Source organism: Ursus arctos, unplaced genomic scaffold (genome assembly GCF_023065955.2).
Source record: "Ursus arctos isolate Adak ecotype North America unplaced genomic scaffold, UrsArc2.0 scaffold_13, whole genome shotgun sequence".
Lineage (NCBI taxonomy): Eukaryota > Metazoa > Chordata > Mammalia > Carnivora > Ursidae > Ursus > Ursus arctos.
Genome location: NW_026622797.1, coordinates 49,167,676 through 49,189,322, shown reverse-complemented (window position 1 = coordinate 49,189,322; position 21,647 = coordinate 49,167,676). Strand labels below are relative to the sequence as shown.

General features: G+C 43.3%; 1 protein-coding gene across 2 annotated transcripts in view; it reads right to left on the bottom strand.

Annotated features, from left to right (window-relative positions):
• Nucleotides 1-1,443: 1,443 nt before the first annotated feature.
• Nucleotides 1,444-21,647, bottom strand: part of METTL24 (methyltransferase like 24) — a 97,244-nt gene continuing 77,040 nt past the window's right edge. For both annotated transcript variants that reach the window (XM_048225890.2, XM_057311145.1), the window contains one exon: nt 1,444-3,463. In XM_048225890.2, coding sequence (XP_048081847.1) covers nt 3,149-3,463 — 315 coding nt within the window. In that variant the 3' untranslated portion in view covers nt 1,444-3,148. The remainder of the gene's footprint in view (nt 3,464-21,647) is intronic.

The following is a 21,647-nucleotide window of genomic DNA, read 5'->3' as shown; positions in this document are numbered from 1 at the left end:
AGTAGATCATTTAAACTAAACCTATATGCTACAAATGTCCCAACTCTAACAGATTTGCAGGTCTGATGTTAGCATATTTGTAGTTTTTCTCCCTATTTACTAATAAAGAAGCAAAAATATGTCCTTTAGGAGAAGCATCTTACGTCTGCTGGAGGCTATTGAGGCAGCCCTGCGGAGGGAAGGGGACGAACCAGCACAGGCTCCGGATCTGAAAGACAGAGTTGGGGATTCCTACTCTATCATCTACTAGTGGCCTCATCTGAATAAGCTATTTAACCTCCCAGAGTTTCCTCACTTGTATAATGGGAAAATTACACTTCCGTACGGGGTTGCTGGGAGAAGTAGGAACCATCTCTGCCCAGTGCTGGGCACATAGGAAGCTCTCAATAGCAGCTCTTGACTTGGCCTCTTCTCTGTGTTCTGCTTGCATTGCTGTTGTGGGGGTTACGGTGGTGGTGGTTCTTGTTTTGCCTTCCCAAGCAGGATGTTCCCAAACAGCAGTGCCATGGTACCCCAGACCCTTTCTCGTGGCCTACACGGGTAGTTCTCCACAGTGGCTGGCTTTGCGCCCGAGGGGACATTTGACACTGGCTGCAGCCATCTCTGGTTGTCACAACTGAGAGGGGAGGGAGGGAGGTGCTCCTGGAATCTAGTGGGGAGGGCCGGAGATGCTGCTGAACATTCCACAAGGCACGGAACAGCCTTCCCCCCCCCCCAACAAGGAATTATCCAGCCCAAAATGGCAGTCTGTGCGGAGGTTAAGAAACCCCAGCCTACACAATAAGCATAATAAATTTTAGAGGCAGGGAAACCATAGCAACAGTCAGAATATTCATCATAAATTTCAAACTATCCATGAAGGGAATGAAGGACAGTCTTAGAAATAAGCATAAAATAAGTACAAAAAACTATTGAACAAGCTGCCTTGTAGGTGGGTGTGGGTGGGTGTGTTTGTGATTCATTTTGAATTTGTCCTTTTTTTTTTTTTCCTTAACAGTACAGCCATTCTTGCTTCAGACATATATATAGTGTGACAAAGTCAATGTTCTGCACCACCAATCTGGAAGAAATGGGGACTTGGCCTGTACAAAGGGGGCTTTCAGTGATTCCATCAATCTTCAATCCCCTGAATTAAAAATCTTACTGGAGGGGCGCCTGGGTGGCACAGTGGTTAAGCGTCTGCCTTCGGCTCAGGGCGTGATCCCGGCGTTGTGGGATCGAGCCCCGCATCAGGCTCCTCTGCTATGAGCCTGCTTCTTCCTCTCCCACTCCCCCTGCTTGTGTTCCCTCTCTCGCTGGCTGTCTCTATCTCTGTCGAATAAATAAATAAAATCTTAAAAAAAAAAAAATCTTACCAGGGGAGTGTACATACCTAAGATCTGATGAGACTGGACACAAGACGAGTACGCTTCCTACTTCAGTGTGTAAGAAGGTTTACGAGGTTTAATGTGTAAAAAGGTTTATTGTATATTCTTCAGTGTATATAAGTTTAATTAAAAAATAAAAGAGAGAATCTGATATAATCCAAGCAGGAACTGGACTAAAGTTAACTTTGTTTTCGAGGCAGTGACCCCATGCACACTAAACATTAAACCACCTCAGAGTTTTTCGTGGACCCTTTGTGCTTTTGAGATACCTATGGACACGGAGAGCAGCCTGCCACTTTAAATCACACTGATTCAAGCTGGTTCTCCCATCTCAAAGATTTTGACTAGTGTACTATGAGTTTTAAAATAAAAAACTTATTTGTGTTTTTAAAAATCCAGAAAGTCTTGTTCCCTTTTGAACTGAAATGAATAAGATCATCCCACTCTACTATATTTTGGTTTCTCACTTGAGGGAATGGCATTTTCAAACCACTGCAAGAAACAGAAAGCCAACTCAGGGAACATCTGGGGTAGAAGGAGGTAAAGAAGGATAAGAAGGAATAAAATCTAGTAGCAGCCAGCATTCTACTCTCTCCCCAAATTTCTTGAACAAACAATGTATGCATAGTTTTCCTGCTCTCTCGTGATGTAAAAAAAATGCCAGAAAACATAATTTATAATAAGGTAATAATTTGGTTTATTTTTATGCTATTTAATTGACTTATTTGGAATAGAATTTTTGAAAATCATTCCTGGGGATAAACATCTAATCCCGTAAATAAAAATGATGGAGATCATTTGAACTACTGAGAAGCTACATTTTCTGTTTAATTTTTAAAAATATAGAAAGGATTGGCGTTACTGAAACACTAGGTAAGCATCCCAGGAAAGAGACAGACTTTGGCTCTCAGGCCACGGTCTTCTAACAAATGCCAGTTGGCAGTAGAGAAAAACTCACTTGATCTTTGACATAATGTATTAAAAAAAAAAAAGATTTGGCAGCATAGGCAAGGCTGTGGTCGAGAAATCAGGTTTGAAGTCGGTGAAGGCAATAGCAAAGACACCCGATTTCTGCTTTGTGCTTAGTTTCATAGAAACAGCAGGGGATTTAAGGCTGTCTGAAAAGAATCCTGAGTTGAAGTTCTTCAGAGTCTGGTCTTTTAAACTCAGTGACAGAATTTGGTGTGTCTGAGTCCCCAGACTCCAAGAATCAGGGGTGCTTATAAAGCCACAGCATGGCCTCAGCAAAGGAATGACTGAAATCTACAAGTCCTAAAGAATGTCATGGGCTGGGTGAGTAAGAAAAACCCTCAAAGAGGGGAGTGAAAGTCAAAGGAAAGGCCCTATTTTAAACAGGAAGCCACAAACTTAAGAATCTCATCAACCCGGTAAAAATGGAAATGTTATGTAATTTCTTCTTCATGTTGGTGGATTCATGGATTTTAGATGCATGATGAATTTTAGGGAAAACAGATAAGTGGGGGGTTATCTTCCCAGTTAAAACAAAGAAGGAGGCAAACAGGCGAAAGGCCTGGGCTTTGGGCAGATGGAGATGGACGACTGTGGCACTCCTGTATCCATCCCACCCACAGGTGTTAACTGTGTCCCCTACCACAGGGCAGGTGCCAGGCTACGTGCACTACAAAGGCAGTAACACAACCCCCTCCTGGAGCAGCTAACAGGCTAGTGGGAGGAGACTGGACAAGGACACTGATCATTAGAACGCTGGGTATGCCTCGTTCTGCAGTTATTTCCTGGAGTTCTCAATGAGGTCCTGCACCCTAGGTCCATCTTGTATTCACCCAGCTCAGAGTATAACAGCTACTTGCATTGAAAATGTCTTTCTTCAGGAACAGCTGGGGTTTAGATAGATCTTTGTAACTATGAAAAAGCCTGAAACCCTTGAGTTCTAACTCTTTGAGGAGGCTGTACCAGAAACGCACGACACTACTGTCACCGCCACTGACCTCAAACCCGGGCCAGTGGAGATGAATCTCAAAGGTGAGCTGTCCAATTTGTTCCAGGACATCTTCCAGAATAAGATTTTCTAAAACTTTCCATTCCGCACTCTCCAGATCTGCTTTGAGAACATCAATCTGTAGCAAAATGATGAAACGAGATTAGCAGATTCAATAAATGCTGTTAAAAATACCATCTTGACATCAGGAGTATCGCTGTATGACTAACCACCTCCTCCGAAAGCAGAATGTTTCAAGTTTTAGAATTAGCGGTCTTTTTCAGGGGCCACTAATGACATGCATTTTTTTTTTAATATTTTTTATTATGTTAGTCTCCATACAGTACATCCCTAGTTTTTGATGTAAAGTTCCATGATTCATTACTTGCATATAACACCCAGTGCTCCATGCAATACGTGCCCTCCTTAATACCTATCACCAGCCTATCCCATTCCCCCACCCCCCCTCCCCTCTGAAGCCCTCAGTTTGTTTCCCAGAGTCCACAGTCTCTCATGGTTCATTCCCCCTTCTGTGTACCCCTAGACATGCATTTTTTTTTTTTAGATTTTATTTATTTATTTGACAAAGAGACAGCCAGCGAGAGAGGGACACAAGCAGGGGGAGTGGGAGAGGAAGAAGCAGGCTCCCAGCAGAAGAGCCTGACATGGGGCTCGATCCCAGAACGCTGGGATCACGCCCTGAGCCGAAGGCAGACGCTTAACGACTGAGCCACCCAGGCGCCCCTAGACATGCATTTCTAACCTCACTCCACACCAAATGTTAATATACAAATAATGAAATGCCAGTCGGAAATCATAACGGACCTTCCTACTCTCCGCCCAGTGGGAATAGATGCCTGCGAAGGAGACGCTGGAGCCTGTGTTTCATGGAGCTGTGTGCCCACAGCCTCTCCCCGACATCCTAGACCCTGCTCGCAGGAACCCAGCCATGTCAGGACAGCAGGGTGGCCCACAGGGAGGGACAGACAGAGGGCCACTGCCTGCCGGGGCCACCTCACAGACCTCACCCCTCTCCAACTGTTCAGGACTGGAAGCCAGGGAGAGTTCTCAGGCATCTGAATATCAGACTCGTAAAAATCTATTATTATCCCATGATTTCTTTTAAAGCTATACACCAGCACAGCATCTTAAAGAGGGGGAAAAAAGGCAACACCATTCTCTGTTCGTTTAATGACCCTAAGTTCACATTCCAGGTAAGATGAAATGTAGGGACAAGAGTAGGATAGGAGAGATTTTGCAATTAATTAAGTTGTAAGAATCAGCTCATTTTTGCTGGCTTTGTTATTAGAATAGCAGAACCCAGAATGCCTCCAGAAAGCAATGAATGCTACTTACTCACTGAGCGCTTGCGTGCGCCGGGCACCGTGCAAAGTGCTTCGCCTGCAATATCCGCTTACTCTTCTCAACAATTCTGCAAGCGTGATTCTGTTGCTATCCCCATTCGAAGTTTACAAAACCAGACTCAGAGAGTAACCCATCCCCGGTCACATAGCTGGAGGGGCAGTGGGGACATGTGGACTGAGTCTGTCTACATGGCCCCTCTTCTTAACCACTACACAATGCTGACTCCCCATAAGCCACAAGAGGAAAAAATGGTAACTCAGATTCCCTAAAAGGCTTTTAGTTTAGAAAATAAGGTGCCAAACCGGGGATGTACTGTATGGTGACTAACATAATATAATAAAAAATCATTAAAAAAAAAAAAAGAAAGAAAATAAGGTGCCATTAGAGAGTGGATAAGGGCTCTAGGAATAGAAGTCCTGTTATCAATATCACCAGTTTACATTTGCAAAGCACTTTACAACTTAGAGAATTACTTTCTACATACATAATCCCAGTGAAACAGCCCTGTATGCAGACAAGAGGCCTTGGTAAAAATGACTTTGGGCTGCCAACATTGCTTGTGTGATTTCAGAGTTGGGTGGACGAGAAGATGCATAGGATTTCGACATAATTGCTGCATAATGGTCCTTGCCCAGTATCCTGACATCCCAAGGAAGGTGCTTTCTTTCACTGTCTTGCCTCGGACAGTAGCACCTCATGGTCCACCTGGGAAAGAGTGATGGTAACACCTCAAGAATACCAAGAAGCCTCAGAATAGTCTAGATATCTGTAAACCAGCCTGTCCGAACACAAAGAGAAAAAGTAAAATGAAAAACAAAACAAAAAATTCCTTTCTTTTCTGAAAGGAACCGAGCAAAAGCAGACTCCAGGCACAAGGCTAATATAATTCTTGTGAATTGGACACTCAAAAGAATTAACTCACTCTTTTTTTTCATCTCTGCTGCCCTGCCACTTTCTTGACTTTGTTTAATCATTGAAATTTTAAGCAGAATATTCCTGAATTGGGGTAATTAAACTGCCAAAAGAAGTATGTAATTAAAACTTTACAAAATTATCTAATTAGTACAGAAAATATCCAAAACTTAAAATCAACATCTCATGTCAATTCACATAGTTAATTTTTAAAAATCCTTATAGATGTATTTCTATCATGGTTTTCTTTTTTTTTTTTTTAAGATTTTATTTATTCATTTGACACAGAGAGAGATAGCCACTGAGAGAGGGAACACAAGCAGGGGGAGTGGGAGAGGAAGAAGCAGGCTTCCAGCAGAGGAGCCTAACATGGGGCTCGATCCCAGAATGTCAGGATCACGCCCTGAGCCGAAGGCAGACGCTCAACGACCGAGCCACCCAGGCGCCCCTCTATCATGGTTTTCTGTGAGTTCGCATATGGTGAATGTGATCAATACATGAAAGTATTAAATGGACAGGGCAAAGTCAATTAGCCTGCAACTGACCTAAAAACTACGTTTTTAGATAGAGGAATATATGTGTCATATTTTTTTCCAACCATATTTTTAAAATAAGCTATCAATCAGAAGTTATGAGCAACAGGGGAAAAAAAACCAAAGTAGGATAAATCATAGCAAATATATGCTTCCTGTGAAAATCCAATTTTCACTTACAAAACGCTATCCTATCGAAAGAGCAGAAAGTATTTTCAAATACGACAACATTGCTAACCCCTTTTGATTCCAATGACTGGAAATTCTCCACTTCAATCAGAATCGAGTAGGTTGATCTAAATCACGAGGCCCAGGATGGCGCAGGACCGAGGAGCTCATAAACCTCTTCCCCGCTTCCAGCCTGAGAGCACAGCCAGCCCAATGCTGTGAATAAAACATGGGTTTCTTTCCCTGTGTGCTTTTCCCATTTTTTGTATTTCAGAACGTTCTATCACCACAACTCTTTTGCAAACGTAATTTCCATTACTACTGCGTAATGCATCCACTATTATTGTTTGTATAAGGCACAAAACTTTGTCGCATCGGGTACGCCACTTTTAAGATACTAACATCAGCTTTCAACAGTCATGGCCCTAAAAATCACGCAAATGATTACATCGGAATAATCAAGTGCCAATCCGAATCCAGTTAGGTTATATCCGGTTTCTTGAGAAAAACAACGAGGTGTGAACTCTCTGTAAACTCCGGAATAACGAAAGACATATTCATGGGAGGGAAGTGTCTCAAAGGAGGGTAGGTCAAACAACCTACCCGTTACAATTTCAGCGGCATTAAAGAGGTCCTCCTATCAAAAAGTATCTCCTTTCCCTTGTGTCTGGAATACCCAATAAACCTCCTTTCACAGAATTTTTGAGGAAATGGGCATTTTAATTTTAACTGGGTGAAGGTGGAGGCCGTTTGGCAGCCCCCTCATCACAGCACGAGCTGATGTCTGTGTCCCCCACCCGACGCCGCAGAGAAGAGGAAAAGCGGGTCCTGGCCTTGTACTAGTTCGCTAGGGCTGCTATTAGCAAAAAGGACCGCAAACTGTGCGGCTTCAGCAACAGTACCGCCCCGTCTCATAGTTCTGGAGGCTGCACGTCTGACATCGAGGCATCCGACGGCGTCGGGTCCCCCAAGGGCTACATGGGAGAAGCAGTTCTGTGCCTCTCTCCCAGCTCCTGCTGGTTTGCTGGAAGTCTCCGTCATTGTTCGGCTTCGGCGTTGCTCTGACCTAGTTCTTCATCGTCACATCGTGTTATTTCTTCATCTACCCATGGCCTGCACCCAAATTTCCCCTCTGTAGAAGGACACCGGTCATATTGGGTGAGGGGCCCGGCCTGCATCAGTATGACCTCACTGAAGCTAATTACATCTGCAGGGACCCTGTTTCCAATGAAGGTCACATTCTGAGGTCCTAGGGGTTAGGGCTTCAACATGGGAATCTGGGGGCGCACAGTTCAAACGACAGCAGTGTTTGCGACAGCTATCACTGCAGGCTGTAGCAAGGCGGTGTGCGTTCCGGAGCCAACTCCCCGTCAGTGCCCGGGCTAAGTGTCCCGTACCAGAGACCCAAGGGCCAGCGACTCTCGGAGGCAACTGTGGCTGCTGTCCTGCCAGTCCCTACATCAGCCAGCCCTGACAGCTCCAACTTCACAACATCCAGGGCAGGTCAACAGGCTCCAAGGCCAATTAAAACCACCATTGTAAAACTCCTATGCTTCGTTCCCTGGTTCCTTCCCGGCCACACAAGCAGGCCCAGCAGATGAACTTTGTCTTTGGCACCCCCCTCCCAATTCCCTAGCCGCTTCCCTCTTCCTCCGGGAACTCAGCAGGCACTCAACACCCTCATGCCTGCAGCTCCCCACCTGAGCCCTTTCCCCTTCCAGGGGACCCCGCAGCAGGATAGGCAGACCGCAGCGCACACGGCAGCACCTGTACAGGACTGGGTCTGGGACTGCCCAGCATCACTTCCACCGCATTCTATTGGGCAAAGCAAATCACAAGGCCAGCCCAGATTCAAGGTGAGGTGAAACAGATTCCAGCCCTTGAGGGGAAGAGCCCCGCACACAGAAAGGAGGAGACAAACTGTTCATGGTTGCAAATAATTGACCCCAGTGATCAAAAGCAATATTCAAATTTATATACAAATCCATGAATGAGCCATAGTATTAGGTGAGACATGAACCTTTGCTGAACACAAGCAACACTCCAGGAAAAATAAATAATAAAGCCTTTATTCATCCGAATAGTATTAAAGAAGGGACATTCATTAAAACATGGCATTTGCTATTAGATCTGCAACATGGACGGCACTGGAGGAGATAATGCTAAGTGAAATACGTCAAGCAGAGAAAGACGATTATCATATGGTTTCTCTCATCTGTGGAACATAAGAACTAGGAAGATCGGTAGGAGAAGGAAGGAATAAAGAAAGGGGGGGTAATCAGAAGGGGGAATGAAGCATGAGAGACTATGGACTCTGAGAAACAAACTGAGGGCTTCAGAGGGGAGGGGGGTGGGGGAATGGGATAGGCTGGTGATGGGTAGTAAGGAGGGCACGTATTGCATGGTGCACTGGGTGTTATACGCAACTAATGAATCATCGAACAGTACATCAAAATAAATAAATAAATAAAAATGTTTAAAAATACCAAATTAATATTAAAAAAAAAAAGATCTGGCTTTCCTTGGAAGTTGACAAAGAACCTGCGATAGCCAACAGATTAGGATGACTAATAAAGAAAATACTGAAAAGGACAAGTAAAATAAATGTGTCTAAGTCTTAGATACTGTATTAGTATACCAGGGCTGCTACAACAGAATGCCGCAGACTGGGGGGCTTAAACAACAGACATTTATATCTTCTCTCAGTCTGGAGGCTGGAAAGCCCAAGATCAAAGTATGGGCAGTTGTGGTTTCTCCTGAGGCTTCTCCTTGGCTTGCCCCAGCTGCTTCTGCACTGTACCCTCCTACGGAATTTCCTCCATGCTCACGCTCTCCTGGCATCTCTCCGTCTTCTTAAAAGGACGCCAGTCTTACTGGATTAGGGCCCTACTCTCATGACTTCATTTAACTTTAATTACCTCCTTAAGGGCCCTACCACCAAATACAGTCACACCGAGGGTAAGTGCTCCAACCTATGAATTGGGCCGGGGGTGGAGGGGCAGGTAATAAAACAGGTGTTTTTGTTAGAGTCTATTTAGAGGCAACCAGTATTTCCCCACAAAGAGTTTTAAAATACATCCCTGTTGCTGTTATGGCAGCCTGATTGCTGGAGAGCCCGTAGTTCCTCCTTTGTGGTTAATGGCTAACTCCAGTTCTGGGGAGTAAAAATGTGAGTCATAGAGACTGTGGCAGATTTTCTTTTCCAAAAGATGGTCTCACCACTAATTCCCATCTCCTGCTTTTCTACGACATGGCCTTGACCCTCCTCTAATCAAGAGATGGAACTGATGTTCCCTCCCCAGGGATGATTTCATGGGATGCAACTTACACAGCCGCATGAGGTCCCCCACATTGAAGGGCTCCATACTTGGCTTAATGCTCTGCTGTCACGGACTTGAAATTCTTCCTAAGTTTTGAGCAAGGGACCCTGAATTATCATTTTGCACTGGGCCTCACAAATTACGTCTCCTGTTCTGTGATGCTCCCCTTGAATCTTGATGGGCTTGTTACCATTGGCTAAGAGTAGGTAGAAGTGGTTCTAGAGGATATTGAAGCCTGGCCCATAAAAGCTTCTACTTTGTTCAGTGGTACACTCACATTTGAAAACTTTAGCCCCCATGCAAGGTGTCTGACTGTCCTGAGGCCACGGTGCTATGAGAAAGTCCAAACTAGCCCTTGCAGAGAGCCCACATGAAGAGGCCCCACATCAGTATGAAGAAGGGGATGCCTGGCCAACCCTGGCTGCTCCAGCCATCGTCTGACTGTAACCCCAGGAGAGACCCTGAGCCAGAACTACCCAGCAGGCCCCTTCCCAAACACCGACCCCCAGAAACTGTGACAATAATGCAACTATCAATCACTGTTTTAAGGAACTTGAGTTTTGGGGATGACTCATTATATAGCAGTAGCAACTAGAACAGAGACCAAGTACTATTCATGCAAAAGTCAGAGGTTACTTATACAGCTTCAAATACTATATATTTCAAAGCTGTGATTCCTAGAAATTCATATATATTTAACCAAAAATATTCTGTTATTAAAAAATCAATACATGGTCATTATTTAAAAATTAAAATTACAGATAAGAAAAAAGAAAAGGAGTTAAAATACCCTTAATCCAGAGTTTAAAAGAGTTAACTCTTGAATACCTGGTGTATTTCTTGCTAAACATCATTCTTTGCCATAAACACACACACACGCAACACACATATCACAGCATAACAGGCATAATTCAAACCCACATGTTGTTTATAACATTAGAATCATAATGTGTTTTCAAATACACTTTTTAATGTAACAATGTAACAAACCATGAATATCTTCCCAGACCAATAAACTTCCGTCAAAGTGTTCTCTGTGTCCCTGGGGGATTTCACAAGCCTGTGACTGAGGGGGCAGGGGCCCCTGCAAGAGTGTCGGAGATGTGGGGGAGCCTCTGGACCTGCTACCTCGACTCAACAGGACCAACTCCCCTTTTCTCTCTTTTATATATTTGGACTCCCTCGCAAATTCTTACTTGAAGAAGAGCCTTCCCGCCAAGAGAAATAGTTTGCCTCCATCTATAACATATTTTTAAAGGACTTTTATACTGGTTTAATTTTCTTAACCAATCCGATCCCCTTCTTTCCAATTGGATATGGCCCACGGATGTGATCAACAAGCCTGGAGCTAAATATCTAAGTATGTTCTCTTATTGTCTTAGAATAACTATGCTCCCAGGAGCGAAGTAACATGTGCAAAGGACAGGCACTGTTCACAACTTTTAAATTTTTTTCTAACCTGTAGACCCTTCCTGAACCTGCTCTTGGGAAACTGAGGACAAACCGAGTGGTGCTAAGCCTGGCCGCCCTGCACACGCGCACCTGCCAAAGGCTCCCCCACTGTCATCAGCCCACTCGACGACTGCTCGTTTTCTTATCCCGAAGCCGTGTGACACTCTGGAGTGTTCCTAAACATACCTGTGTCTCTGTGTCTGAGTGATTCACTAGATTAGACAAAAAACCTGCATGCCATTTAAAGAAAGAAAGAACAGGACAAACCAGTTTTAATTAAGAACAATGTTAAATTATTTCTATATACCTTTTTATTTAAAACATCCTAATAAAAATGCCTTATCTATTATTCTCTATTAAATCTTTCAAACGATATAGATTCTTTTTTATACCCAGAAAATGTGTATTAAAGCTTAAAACTGGCTCTTACCATCAGTTATAAAGCTAATTAACCATTATAGTCAGCCAAATCCCTGGCTAAGAGCCAAAACTCAAAGTAATACCAATAAAATATCATTATCAGTCAGCCAGCTTATCAATCAACTAATGCAGAACAAGGAACTTCCTATTCAGTCCGTAATACCGCTGCTGCTTCAGTATCAGCGTGTGCTTTTGGGCCAGAGTCATACATTTATGGCACTTACAGGGACATCTCATACTTCGTAAAAAATAGATTCCTGAAAAGGAGTGTGCAAATTGAGTTTTGTAATGGGCTCATGTTATAAAAATGATTTTTAACCCCTCATCTAGATATTTATGAATATCTTTTAAAATTACATTATTATCATTACCTACCACCTCAACAGATCAAGCTACATTCATTCCCCCATATTCACTGTAGTTTGGGTCAATATTCAATCATAATTTTTAAATAATTGTATCCACACAACTTCTTCCTGCTTTTTAGCCTAATTATGAAAAGTTGTTACTTAATGATTAAAGCAAAGTGAATCCAGGCTTTTATATATCAATTCTACTTAAAGCAAGATATATCTGCACCTACAAAATTAAAAGCTGAACACGTTAAAGAATCTTAGTTTTGTAGAAAAAAAAGAGAAAAATGAAAGAAATTAATTTATCTTAAATGAACAAGAGGATTAAAATTCTCTTCAAGATCCTTAGACTTTAAACACACTAAATCAGGCTTAATTATCACTGTTGGCCGGCGGAAATGTACCATTATAAGATTTCCGTTACCACCAGGGAAAGAGAGATAAGGCTTGCCCTGAATATTACAAGAAATATGAAGGGTCACCCAAAGCCAATGTAAGACCGATTCTGAACTAATAATTAAAGAAAATAATTTTATGTAGTAATCAGATCACAGAAATGACCTCTGCAGGGAGCAATACTCAGCAAAGGAATTTTCAAGGAAATAAGGGAAACATTTACAAACAAAGACTTTTTTTTTTTTTTTTTTTTTGCCAGATCTCCAGCCTATTCCAAAGAATCCAACCTGAGACAGCTGGGCGAGAATTTTCCGGCTGGATGCAGTGCTATAACCCGGTCCTAGCTCCAGAAACCTAGGTCATGGACAGGGCATGGTGAGCTGCTGAGAAGTCAAGAAGTCAGCAGGGCTATTGGTTGACGTGGGAAAAAGGCAGAAGAAAAATTGTTACATCTCCTTACTACTTACAGCCCATTGACAAGTCCTTGAAACAGGCAGAATAACATTCCTCTAGGAACTCAGCTGCCTCGATATTAATACTTAGTTCAGGGCAAAAGGTGATCTTAGCCCAACCCCCCAGGACCCTGTAAGTCTCTTTAACATATAAAAATTCCTCTGGAAACTTCCTTTATCTCTACCCCAGAGACATGTTGGCAATCATCCCTCAAGCGTATGGCCCGCTGATACACATCTGAAGGGTCTCATGACTAAGGTTTTATTAGATGGTAATATGTGACCTTTTCCTAATAATAGTTAGCCCCCTTCAGGTCCTGGAAACCTTGCTTCCAAAATTCCTTAGAGACTTACACTATCCCTAACCCTCTCCCAACGTGAAAGTATATAATGGGCCATTCCTCACAACCCCAGTGCAGCTTTTTCTGCCCACAGGTCCTGTCCCCGTGCTTTATTAAAACCACCTTTTTGCACCGAAGATGTCTCAAGAATTCTTTCTTGGCTGTCAGCTTTGAACCCTAACATCTTTCCTACATCACTGGTGACTTGCGACAGCAAAGAGCCAAGCAGTTCAAATTCCTCAGGACTGAGGCGACCGCAAGGGACCTGGCACAGGCAGTCAGGGAGGAGAGCAGGGGCGGGACAAGGATAATGCCAGGCAGAGGCTTTAATTCACTTATTTCTACCCACTTCCTCGGGCAGCTGAAAACAACACATCTGTCTCTGACCTTAGGTCAGAACCCTGTGCCTTAAAGCCACCATGCCTCGTTAATTTATTTTTCTGGCCCAATCATATTTACAAAAGCATTCTCAAGTATTTCCAGAAAGAGATGGGACATTTTTTAAAAATGTGTAAATACTCCTAAATGAATAGATGTATAAACAAATCAATAACCAAGCAAACACCCAAATAAGATGTTTCTCAGCCAGACATTTTACTCTTTGACGTGGGGCTGCGTCAATCTCAGAGCGTGGGAGGGCCAGCCATGCGACTCAGGCTACATCAAACATGGCCCAAATACAAAGGGTACGCACTTAGAGAAACAGAAAATAAACTCCTTGGGTTATTTATTAAAATACACTGAAATACGAGTGAGGAGAAACAGTGCTGGGGGTGAAAATCATAAAAGGCTCAGCAGGTGTAGAGGCAGAAAGGAGAGATGAGGGAAGAGCTGGGGGGTTAGGCTGACCCCCATCTCTGCATCCTGTACTGACTCTGAGGGAAGTGTATAGCACGATTTGCACTCGTTGGCTGATACGTCTGATTCCTCACCTGGGCTCTCATTCCTTCAGGGCAGGACCCAACTCCTCGTTGGGTATTAAGTTTCTGCGAAGTTCCTGGCATGTGGTAGGTATGGTGTCCCATACGATACAAGTCCTGTCCGTTCTGCCCCTATAACATCTTACACCCAGTCCCTCTTTTCTGTCCCTCTACCTCCAGCCCTGTGATCATCCTGCCTAAGCCCCACTGATGGAGAAAGAGGAGACAGAGTGAAAGGTTGGAAGTTAGGAATGAGGGCAGCTGCGGCTCCCATCACCCCCCTCTGCACAAGTGCTGTCAGGGTCTTCATTTCCAACACTTTATGAACCCTACACTTTAGCCAAAGGTTAGTCTTTGCTGTTCCTCAGAATGCCATGACATTTCCTGCCCTTGTTCCTTTATTCATGGGTCTTCCCTTCGTGTAGAACACCAAAACTTTCTGCTGGTGACCGCGTCTCCCCTCTACCAATGTATGGAACATCACGACTGTCCTGCAAGCATAAGCTGAATTTCATTTTCTTTAAGGAACTTGAGTTGCTTCAAGTTGAGAATATGGAGTTGAGAATATACAAAAATTCTTGCTTGATACAGAGTTAGAGTTGAGAATATTCAAAAATTCTTACCCTCAACATCTAAAGGCAGAGACAATTATCCAAGAAGGCACTGCTTACCATAAGTTCTGACAGGACTTAGAAATAGGTACAAATTGTTTTTTTCTTATGGAAGATTTCACTGGCATTAAACCGCAAGGCCCCCATCCCAAACATTTTCTAGTTCAGTGACATCAACACTGGCATAAGGAAACAGATACTATCAATACACAAGTCTATAGGTGTCGTTCCGCTTTTTTGTGTTGTGTTGTGTCTAATGCAGTGAATTGTTCAGATGTAAAGGCACGGGAATGTTTCAGAATGCTAGGGGGCTACATGGTGCCCTCCTACATCATAGCCACTCACCACGTGTGGCCATTTAAATTTTAATTAATTAAATAAAAGCCAATCCAATTAAAATTTCAGTTCTCCCACCACATTGCAAATGCTCAAAGCCACCTGTGCTAGCAGCCCCCACCCTGGATGTTACAGCCACAGGACATTTGCATCGTTGCACAAAGTTCTGTTGGACGGTGCCCCTCAGAGTGCCACAGGCATCAGCCTCAGCGGGAGGATGTGTGAACACACAGCTTCCGATTCAGCAGATTCAGATCGGAGCTGAGTATCTGCATTTCTACCAGGAGCCCTGCTGCTGGTGATGCTGCTGATCCAAGGACCACACTTTGAGAACCACTGGACTTGGCTGATGACACTATGTGAGGGTTGTTTTTTTTAAAGATTTTATTTATGTGAGAGAGAGTGACAGAGAGCGAGAGCACAAGGTGGGGGGAGCAGCAGGCACAGGGAGAGGGAGAAGCAGACTCCCCACTGAGCAGGGAGCCTGACACGAGGCTTGATCCCAGGACTCTGTGATCATGGACCTGAGCTGAAGACGGATGCTTAACTGACTGAGCCAACCGGGCACCCTGACTACGTGAATTTTTTACGACATGTATGCACAGGACTCTCAACCTCCATACAGGTTGGGTTCTCCCCCTTCTTGTGAACAGATGCAGAAAGTATCCACACACTGGTAATCCTTGATCTGGGAAGGCATATAGTGGTTTTCCACCATCAGATGTTTTCTTAATTAGGATACAGTCCGGTCAGAGTTCCTTAAACACATCACCAAGGTGGTGGTGAGGCTCATACTCCCGGAACCATATGCAAATTGTGTGTCTGCGCTCATGTGCTCTCTTCTGGGAACACTGTGGTCTCTGGGACTTTGGCTCCGAAGATGACTGCTTCAACACATGAGTCTGGGGCAGGCTGTTTAGCCTCTCAGTGACTCAGAGAAAAACAGGACTCCTACCTGTCTGGAGGTTAAAGGAGAAACGCCATATGGCCCCGTGTGCAGTGCCCAACAGAGTACTGGCTTCATCAGTGCTGGCTGTTCCTATTTTTACTGATTCTCAGGTAGGTCCACAACCACCCCCCAAATGAAGGTCATCTTGTGAGAGCTAATATCAAAATGGGCCTTCTCTATGCCACAGCAGCTATGTTTTGGGAAATGACTCAGGAAGAATTAAAATTTGGTACAGGAAATATACAGGAAATATATATTCTACACGTGATAGCCAAGAGCCATCTCTACTTAACACGTTGGCAGGTGAAATGGAAAACAGCTTCTTCACCTGCATTTACATCTCACAAGAGGCAACAGCATTATATTCTCTGTGCCCTAGAATGGACTATAAGCTCCAGGAAGGCTAATAACTTTTTTTTAATCCTCAGCTCCTAGCCACACTGCCAGGCACTATCGAAAGTAGTTGGTAGGTGGATGGGTAGATGGATGGACAGGTGGACAGATAGATGGGTTGACGGGAAGATGGTTAAATCGACCTCCCAATTTTCAGGTTATGGCAGATTGGAGCCGGTAGGATCGTGAACATCTGGTTCAACTTCCTCATTTTATAGGCAGGGAAAACTAAGCCCGAAAAGGCTAAATGATCTGCCCAAGATCATAAATGAATTAATTAGTGGAAGATATTCCATATCTTAAGCACCACTCCTCTGCTCTGAATCTCTCTCTCTCTCTCTCTCTCTCTCTCTCTCACACACACACACACACACACACACACACAAATTAGCATGCATCACACACTAGCACTGCTTTGGGGCAACTACCAACTCTAAGTTTCATCCTCCCTGAGACTTAAGGACTGATGAAGAGTTGTGCTCAAGGACTGCTACAATATTTGAGAAAGAAGTGTGATCCCTTCCTTCTCCCAATATCCCTCTCTGCCAAGAATCTCTTAGCACTAGGAGTGCCCAGAAAAAGCACAATCTGGCATTTTCTAAATTTACTTATGATCAATACCAGCTCCCCACTAAGCACATTAATACAAATTCAGATCCTATAAAATGCTTGGTCTTAATAGAGAAAAATAGCAACATATATATACTGTCATTTAGTTTAAAGGCAAATGTAGCACACCAGAGGTATCACTTGCCCACATATCCATTCTTCCTTCTCCCTTCAATAAGAAAACCCTGATTTCTAGCTGATCACACTGCTGCCCAGATAAAAGACTATACTTCCCAGTCTCTCTGTTATGACCGTGTGACCATGGGACTAAAATCTGACCAATAAGATATAAATAAAATGTCATGTAGGATTTCTGGAAGGTTTCTTCAAAAAAAAAAAAGAAGAAGAAGGAGGAGGAGGAGGAGGAGGAGGAGGAGGAGGAGAAGGAGGGCTGTACTTAGTGCTTCCTCCATCCCTTTGCCTGGAGGAAGGTTGTGATGGCTGAAGCTGCAGCAGCAATTTTGGACCCTGAGGAGAATTACACCCTCGGGATGGAAGAGAGGGGAGCTGCATGGATCCTAGGTCTCTGATGACTATGGAGTCTCTCTACAAGATTTGAACTATCTACCCCAAGACCTCTCTTACGTGAGAGGAAGAAAAATTTTCCGTAGTTTAAGCCACTATAATTTTTTTTCACCTGTAAAATTTTTTTCACCTTTCACTTCAATTTTAAAGACATTCCATATATTCTAGCATTCTTACTTATAAAGAGTGGTGTCTATTTTAAAAGTCATTCAGAGCTGAAGCCTTCCGTAAAGAAGGAGTCAGTGACAGTGAATCCAGGCAGCAGTCCCTGCCGAGGGGAAGTTCACTATTTTTCCTGAAGTGGTAAGCAGCTTTCTAATTCTGGGATCGCTACTCTTTCCCTAGATTCCCCACGTATTTCCTTCTTGCCTCCTCCTCTTCGCTCCAGAACCGTGGTATTGCTCTCCTGCCAAAATTCTCATGACCACAACACCGCACTCTCCCTTCCTCTCTGAGCCCCCCAATTTATAATGCGCTAACAAAATGGAGCTGCGAAATCACACTTGGCCAGCCCTCTAGCCTGAAAAATCTAAGTTGGAGGCATTATGTAAATGAAGTGAGTTTTCGTCTTGATCTGTTCTATACATTTGAAATTCTAGTATATACTTAAGAAGCCAGATACTGACTTCTTATTTTGACCATCCAATGAATTCTACATGTCTGTATATATTTTTTTGAAAGCACAGATACTTTTTCTTGAAGAAGCAAAGCAAAATTCAGTCAGGACTCAAGGCGAACAAGAAAATACAGATCTCTTCAGTACCATAATGCTCCCATAATAACATTCACTTTAGACGATTTTAAGCTGAATACGTCAAGTCTTTCACTTGCAAAACAAATGTAACTTCTAACTGGAGCAGATCGAGGTTTTGTGGAGCTTGAAGCTTATTTAATTTAAGGGCCCTCTTTATGAAAAATAATACAAAATCAGAAATACAGAATTAGGTAAAATCACTTCTGCTTATAACCAAAGCATATACACAAGTCCCGACCCAAGAGACGAGATTAAATGAAAGAAAATATAAACAGATGCATCGCTGAAAGCCAGAAAATAAGAAAAAAAAATTAAAAGAGTTTAAAAAAAAAAAACCTGCAAGAAAAAATATCAGTGTAGCAATTTTGAACCTCCTGTTAAATTTATACAGCAATTACGGTGAGAGGAGAAAAAAAACTTCATATACAAAAAGATCAGTACCAACTCCATACAGATATCACCCATAAAATACTCAAAGAAGTGTGCTAGATATTCAGGCACAGATTATATCTAAATATCTCATTTTAGGACCTCCTGGGTGGCTCAGTCAGTTAAGCATCTGCCTTCAGCTCAGGTCATGATCTTGGGGTCCTGGAATCAAGTCCCGCGCTGGGCTCTCTGCTTAGCAGAAGAGTCTGCTTGTCCCTTTCCCTCTGCCCTTTGCCCCTCCCCCACTCGTGCTCTCTTTCTTCTCAAATAAATAAAATCTTAAAAATAAATAAATAAAAAGAAATAAAAACCTCATCTTAGGGAAAATGTTAAGACAATGACTTATAGAAATACCCGTTCATTGGCTCTTACCAGATACAAAGCCCTAGTATTTGTTTTAGACGGGCCATCCCTCAGAACGCAGTATCTTTTATCTTGTAGCCACTGTAATAGATACAGCCAGCTTAATTAAGCACTTGCTACATGCCGAGCCAAGCAGCATGCTAAGCACTTTCCATGCAACACCACAATTAATCTCCCAACCAACAAATGAAGTGTTTTATTATCCTCACATTACAGATGGGGAAACTGAGGCCTAGGTAGGTCACACAGCTTGTAAGAGGTCAGGCCAAAACCAAATCCAAGCAGTTTCCATAGAAGCCTGAGATTCAGAGAAGTTAACCAACCAACCCAGGTCACACAGCTAGTCAGTGGTAGAATCAGGATTCTAACTGGGTCTGACGCCAAAACAGGCTGTTCCTAACACCGGGTTCTTAGACCCTCACAGGTGTGAAGGGATCCAAGCACAAAAGACGACATTGTCAATGGTTTTTGGATTTATGGCTCCTTTTGCAAAAAAGACAGGAGAAAAGAAAATGTGGGGTATATATTAGTTTGCAAGTCTTTCTTGAGTTCCTAACTTGTGCCCGGCCCACCAGCTGCTGTTCTTGGGGGAGAAAGGCAGCAGTTAGGCCTGCTTCAGACAAGGCACGCACATTTGAACCACGGGAACTCGTGCCCTCCCCCCTTTGTTCCATCTACTTCTTTTTCTAGAATAATAACATTGTCATTTATATTCATTTCATAGATTCTGTGTGACCAAAAGGCATAATTTGGGGCTGGGACATTTTTTTTTTTTTTTTGCCACTTCGTGGTAAAGTTCCATACAAATTAATATGCATACACAATTAGAAGAAAAGCACCATTTGCATCTGCAGAGGCTGGGATAAGCGCCACAAGCCCCCACACCTGCTAAAGATGGGTTTCCTCCCACGAATTCATCCCCTCTACACCAAAAACGGATGACATATTCCCTTCGGTTCCTCATTTCAGATTCACATCCAATTGGAAGAGGCCAGGCTGACACCAACACCAAACATGTTAAATTGTCAAAATGAAAATACTGTTTGAGACCTAACCTACAAACAACAAACATACACGTCCCACCCCCACCCTAGGCTTCTCCCTTCCCAAGTACAGAACAACAATTTGGGATGCTATTTGTTTGTTTCTATTTATAAAAATAAGACACGAATTATTAAAAATTGGGCAAGTGCAAGTTAGAATGGCAAAAATAGACAAGGCAAGAAACAACAATTGTTGGAGAGGATGTGGAGAAAGGGGATCCCTCCTACATTGTTGGTGGGAATGCAAGTTGGTACAGCCACTCTGGAAAACCGTGTGGAGGTCCCTTAAAAAGTTAAAAATTGAGCTACCCTATGATCCAGCCATTGCACTACTGGGTGTTTACCCCAAAGATACAGACGTAGTGAAGAGAAGGGCCACATGCACCCCAATGTTCATAGCAGCAATGTCCACAATAGCTAAATCGTGGAAGGAGCCGAGATGCCCTGCAACAGATGACTGGATTAAGAAGTTGTGGTCCATATATACAATGGAATATTACTCAGCAATCAGAAAGAATGAGTTCTCAACATTTGCTACAACATGGACGGCACTGGAGGAGATAATGCTTAGTGAAATAAGTCAAGCAGAGAAAAACAACTATCATATGATTTCTCTCATCTATGGAACATAAGAACTAGAATGATCAGTAGGGGAAGAAAGGGATAAAGAAAGGGGGGGTAATCAGAAGGGGGAATGAAACATGAGAGACTATGGACTATGAGAAACAAACTGAGGGCTACAGAGGGGAGGGGGGTGGGGGAATGGGATAGACCGGTGATGGGTAGTAAGGAGGGCACATATTGCATGGTGCACTGGGTGTTATACACAACTAATGAATCATCGAGCCTTACATCGAAAACCGGGGATGTACTGTATGGTGACTAACATAATATAATAAAAATCATTATTAATGAAAAAAAAAATTGGGCAAGTGCAAAAAGATATGGAGAAGAAAAAATATTATCCAAACTCCCTTTCCCAAGAGGAAATGACTGTTAACATTCTGGTTATAGGGGCGCCTGGGTGTCACAGCGGTTAAGCGTCTGCCTTCGGCTCAGGGCGTGATCCTGGCGTTATGGGATCGAGCCCCACATCAGGCTCCTCTGCTATGAGCCTGCTTCTTCCTCTCCCACTCCCCCTGCTTGTGTTCCCTCTCTGGCTGGCTGTCTCTATCTCTGTAAATAAATAAATAAAATCTTTAAAGAAAAAACATTCTGGTTATAGTTCTTGTATTATTTTATCTACCGTAGCAGATAATTGAGACCAAACAGTATATATAATTCTGAAATCTGTTGCTAGTGGGGGGGTTTTTTGTTGGTTTTTTTACTTTAAAAGGCCATCTACTCTTTTTTTTTTTTTAAGTAGGCTTCACACCCAACGCAGAGCCCAACGTAGGGCTTGAAACCACAGTCCTGAGATCAAGACCTGAGCTGAGATCAAGAATTGGTTGATTAACTGACTGAGCCACCCAGGCCCTCCAAAGGCCATCTACTCTTAATGCTCATGCACAGCTCCCTTATTTTTCAGGCAAAGATCAGCATCTTGAGTATTCTAGAGACGTCTGCAAACAGCCCAAGCTTCTGCGGTCCCGGGACTCTCTGATCCCATAGTAGTGGAGGTGTGCCCACTCAATTTACCCTACACAGAACTACATGACAAAATGAGAACTGGTCTTCCT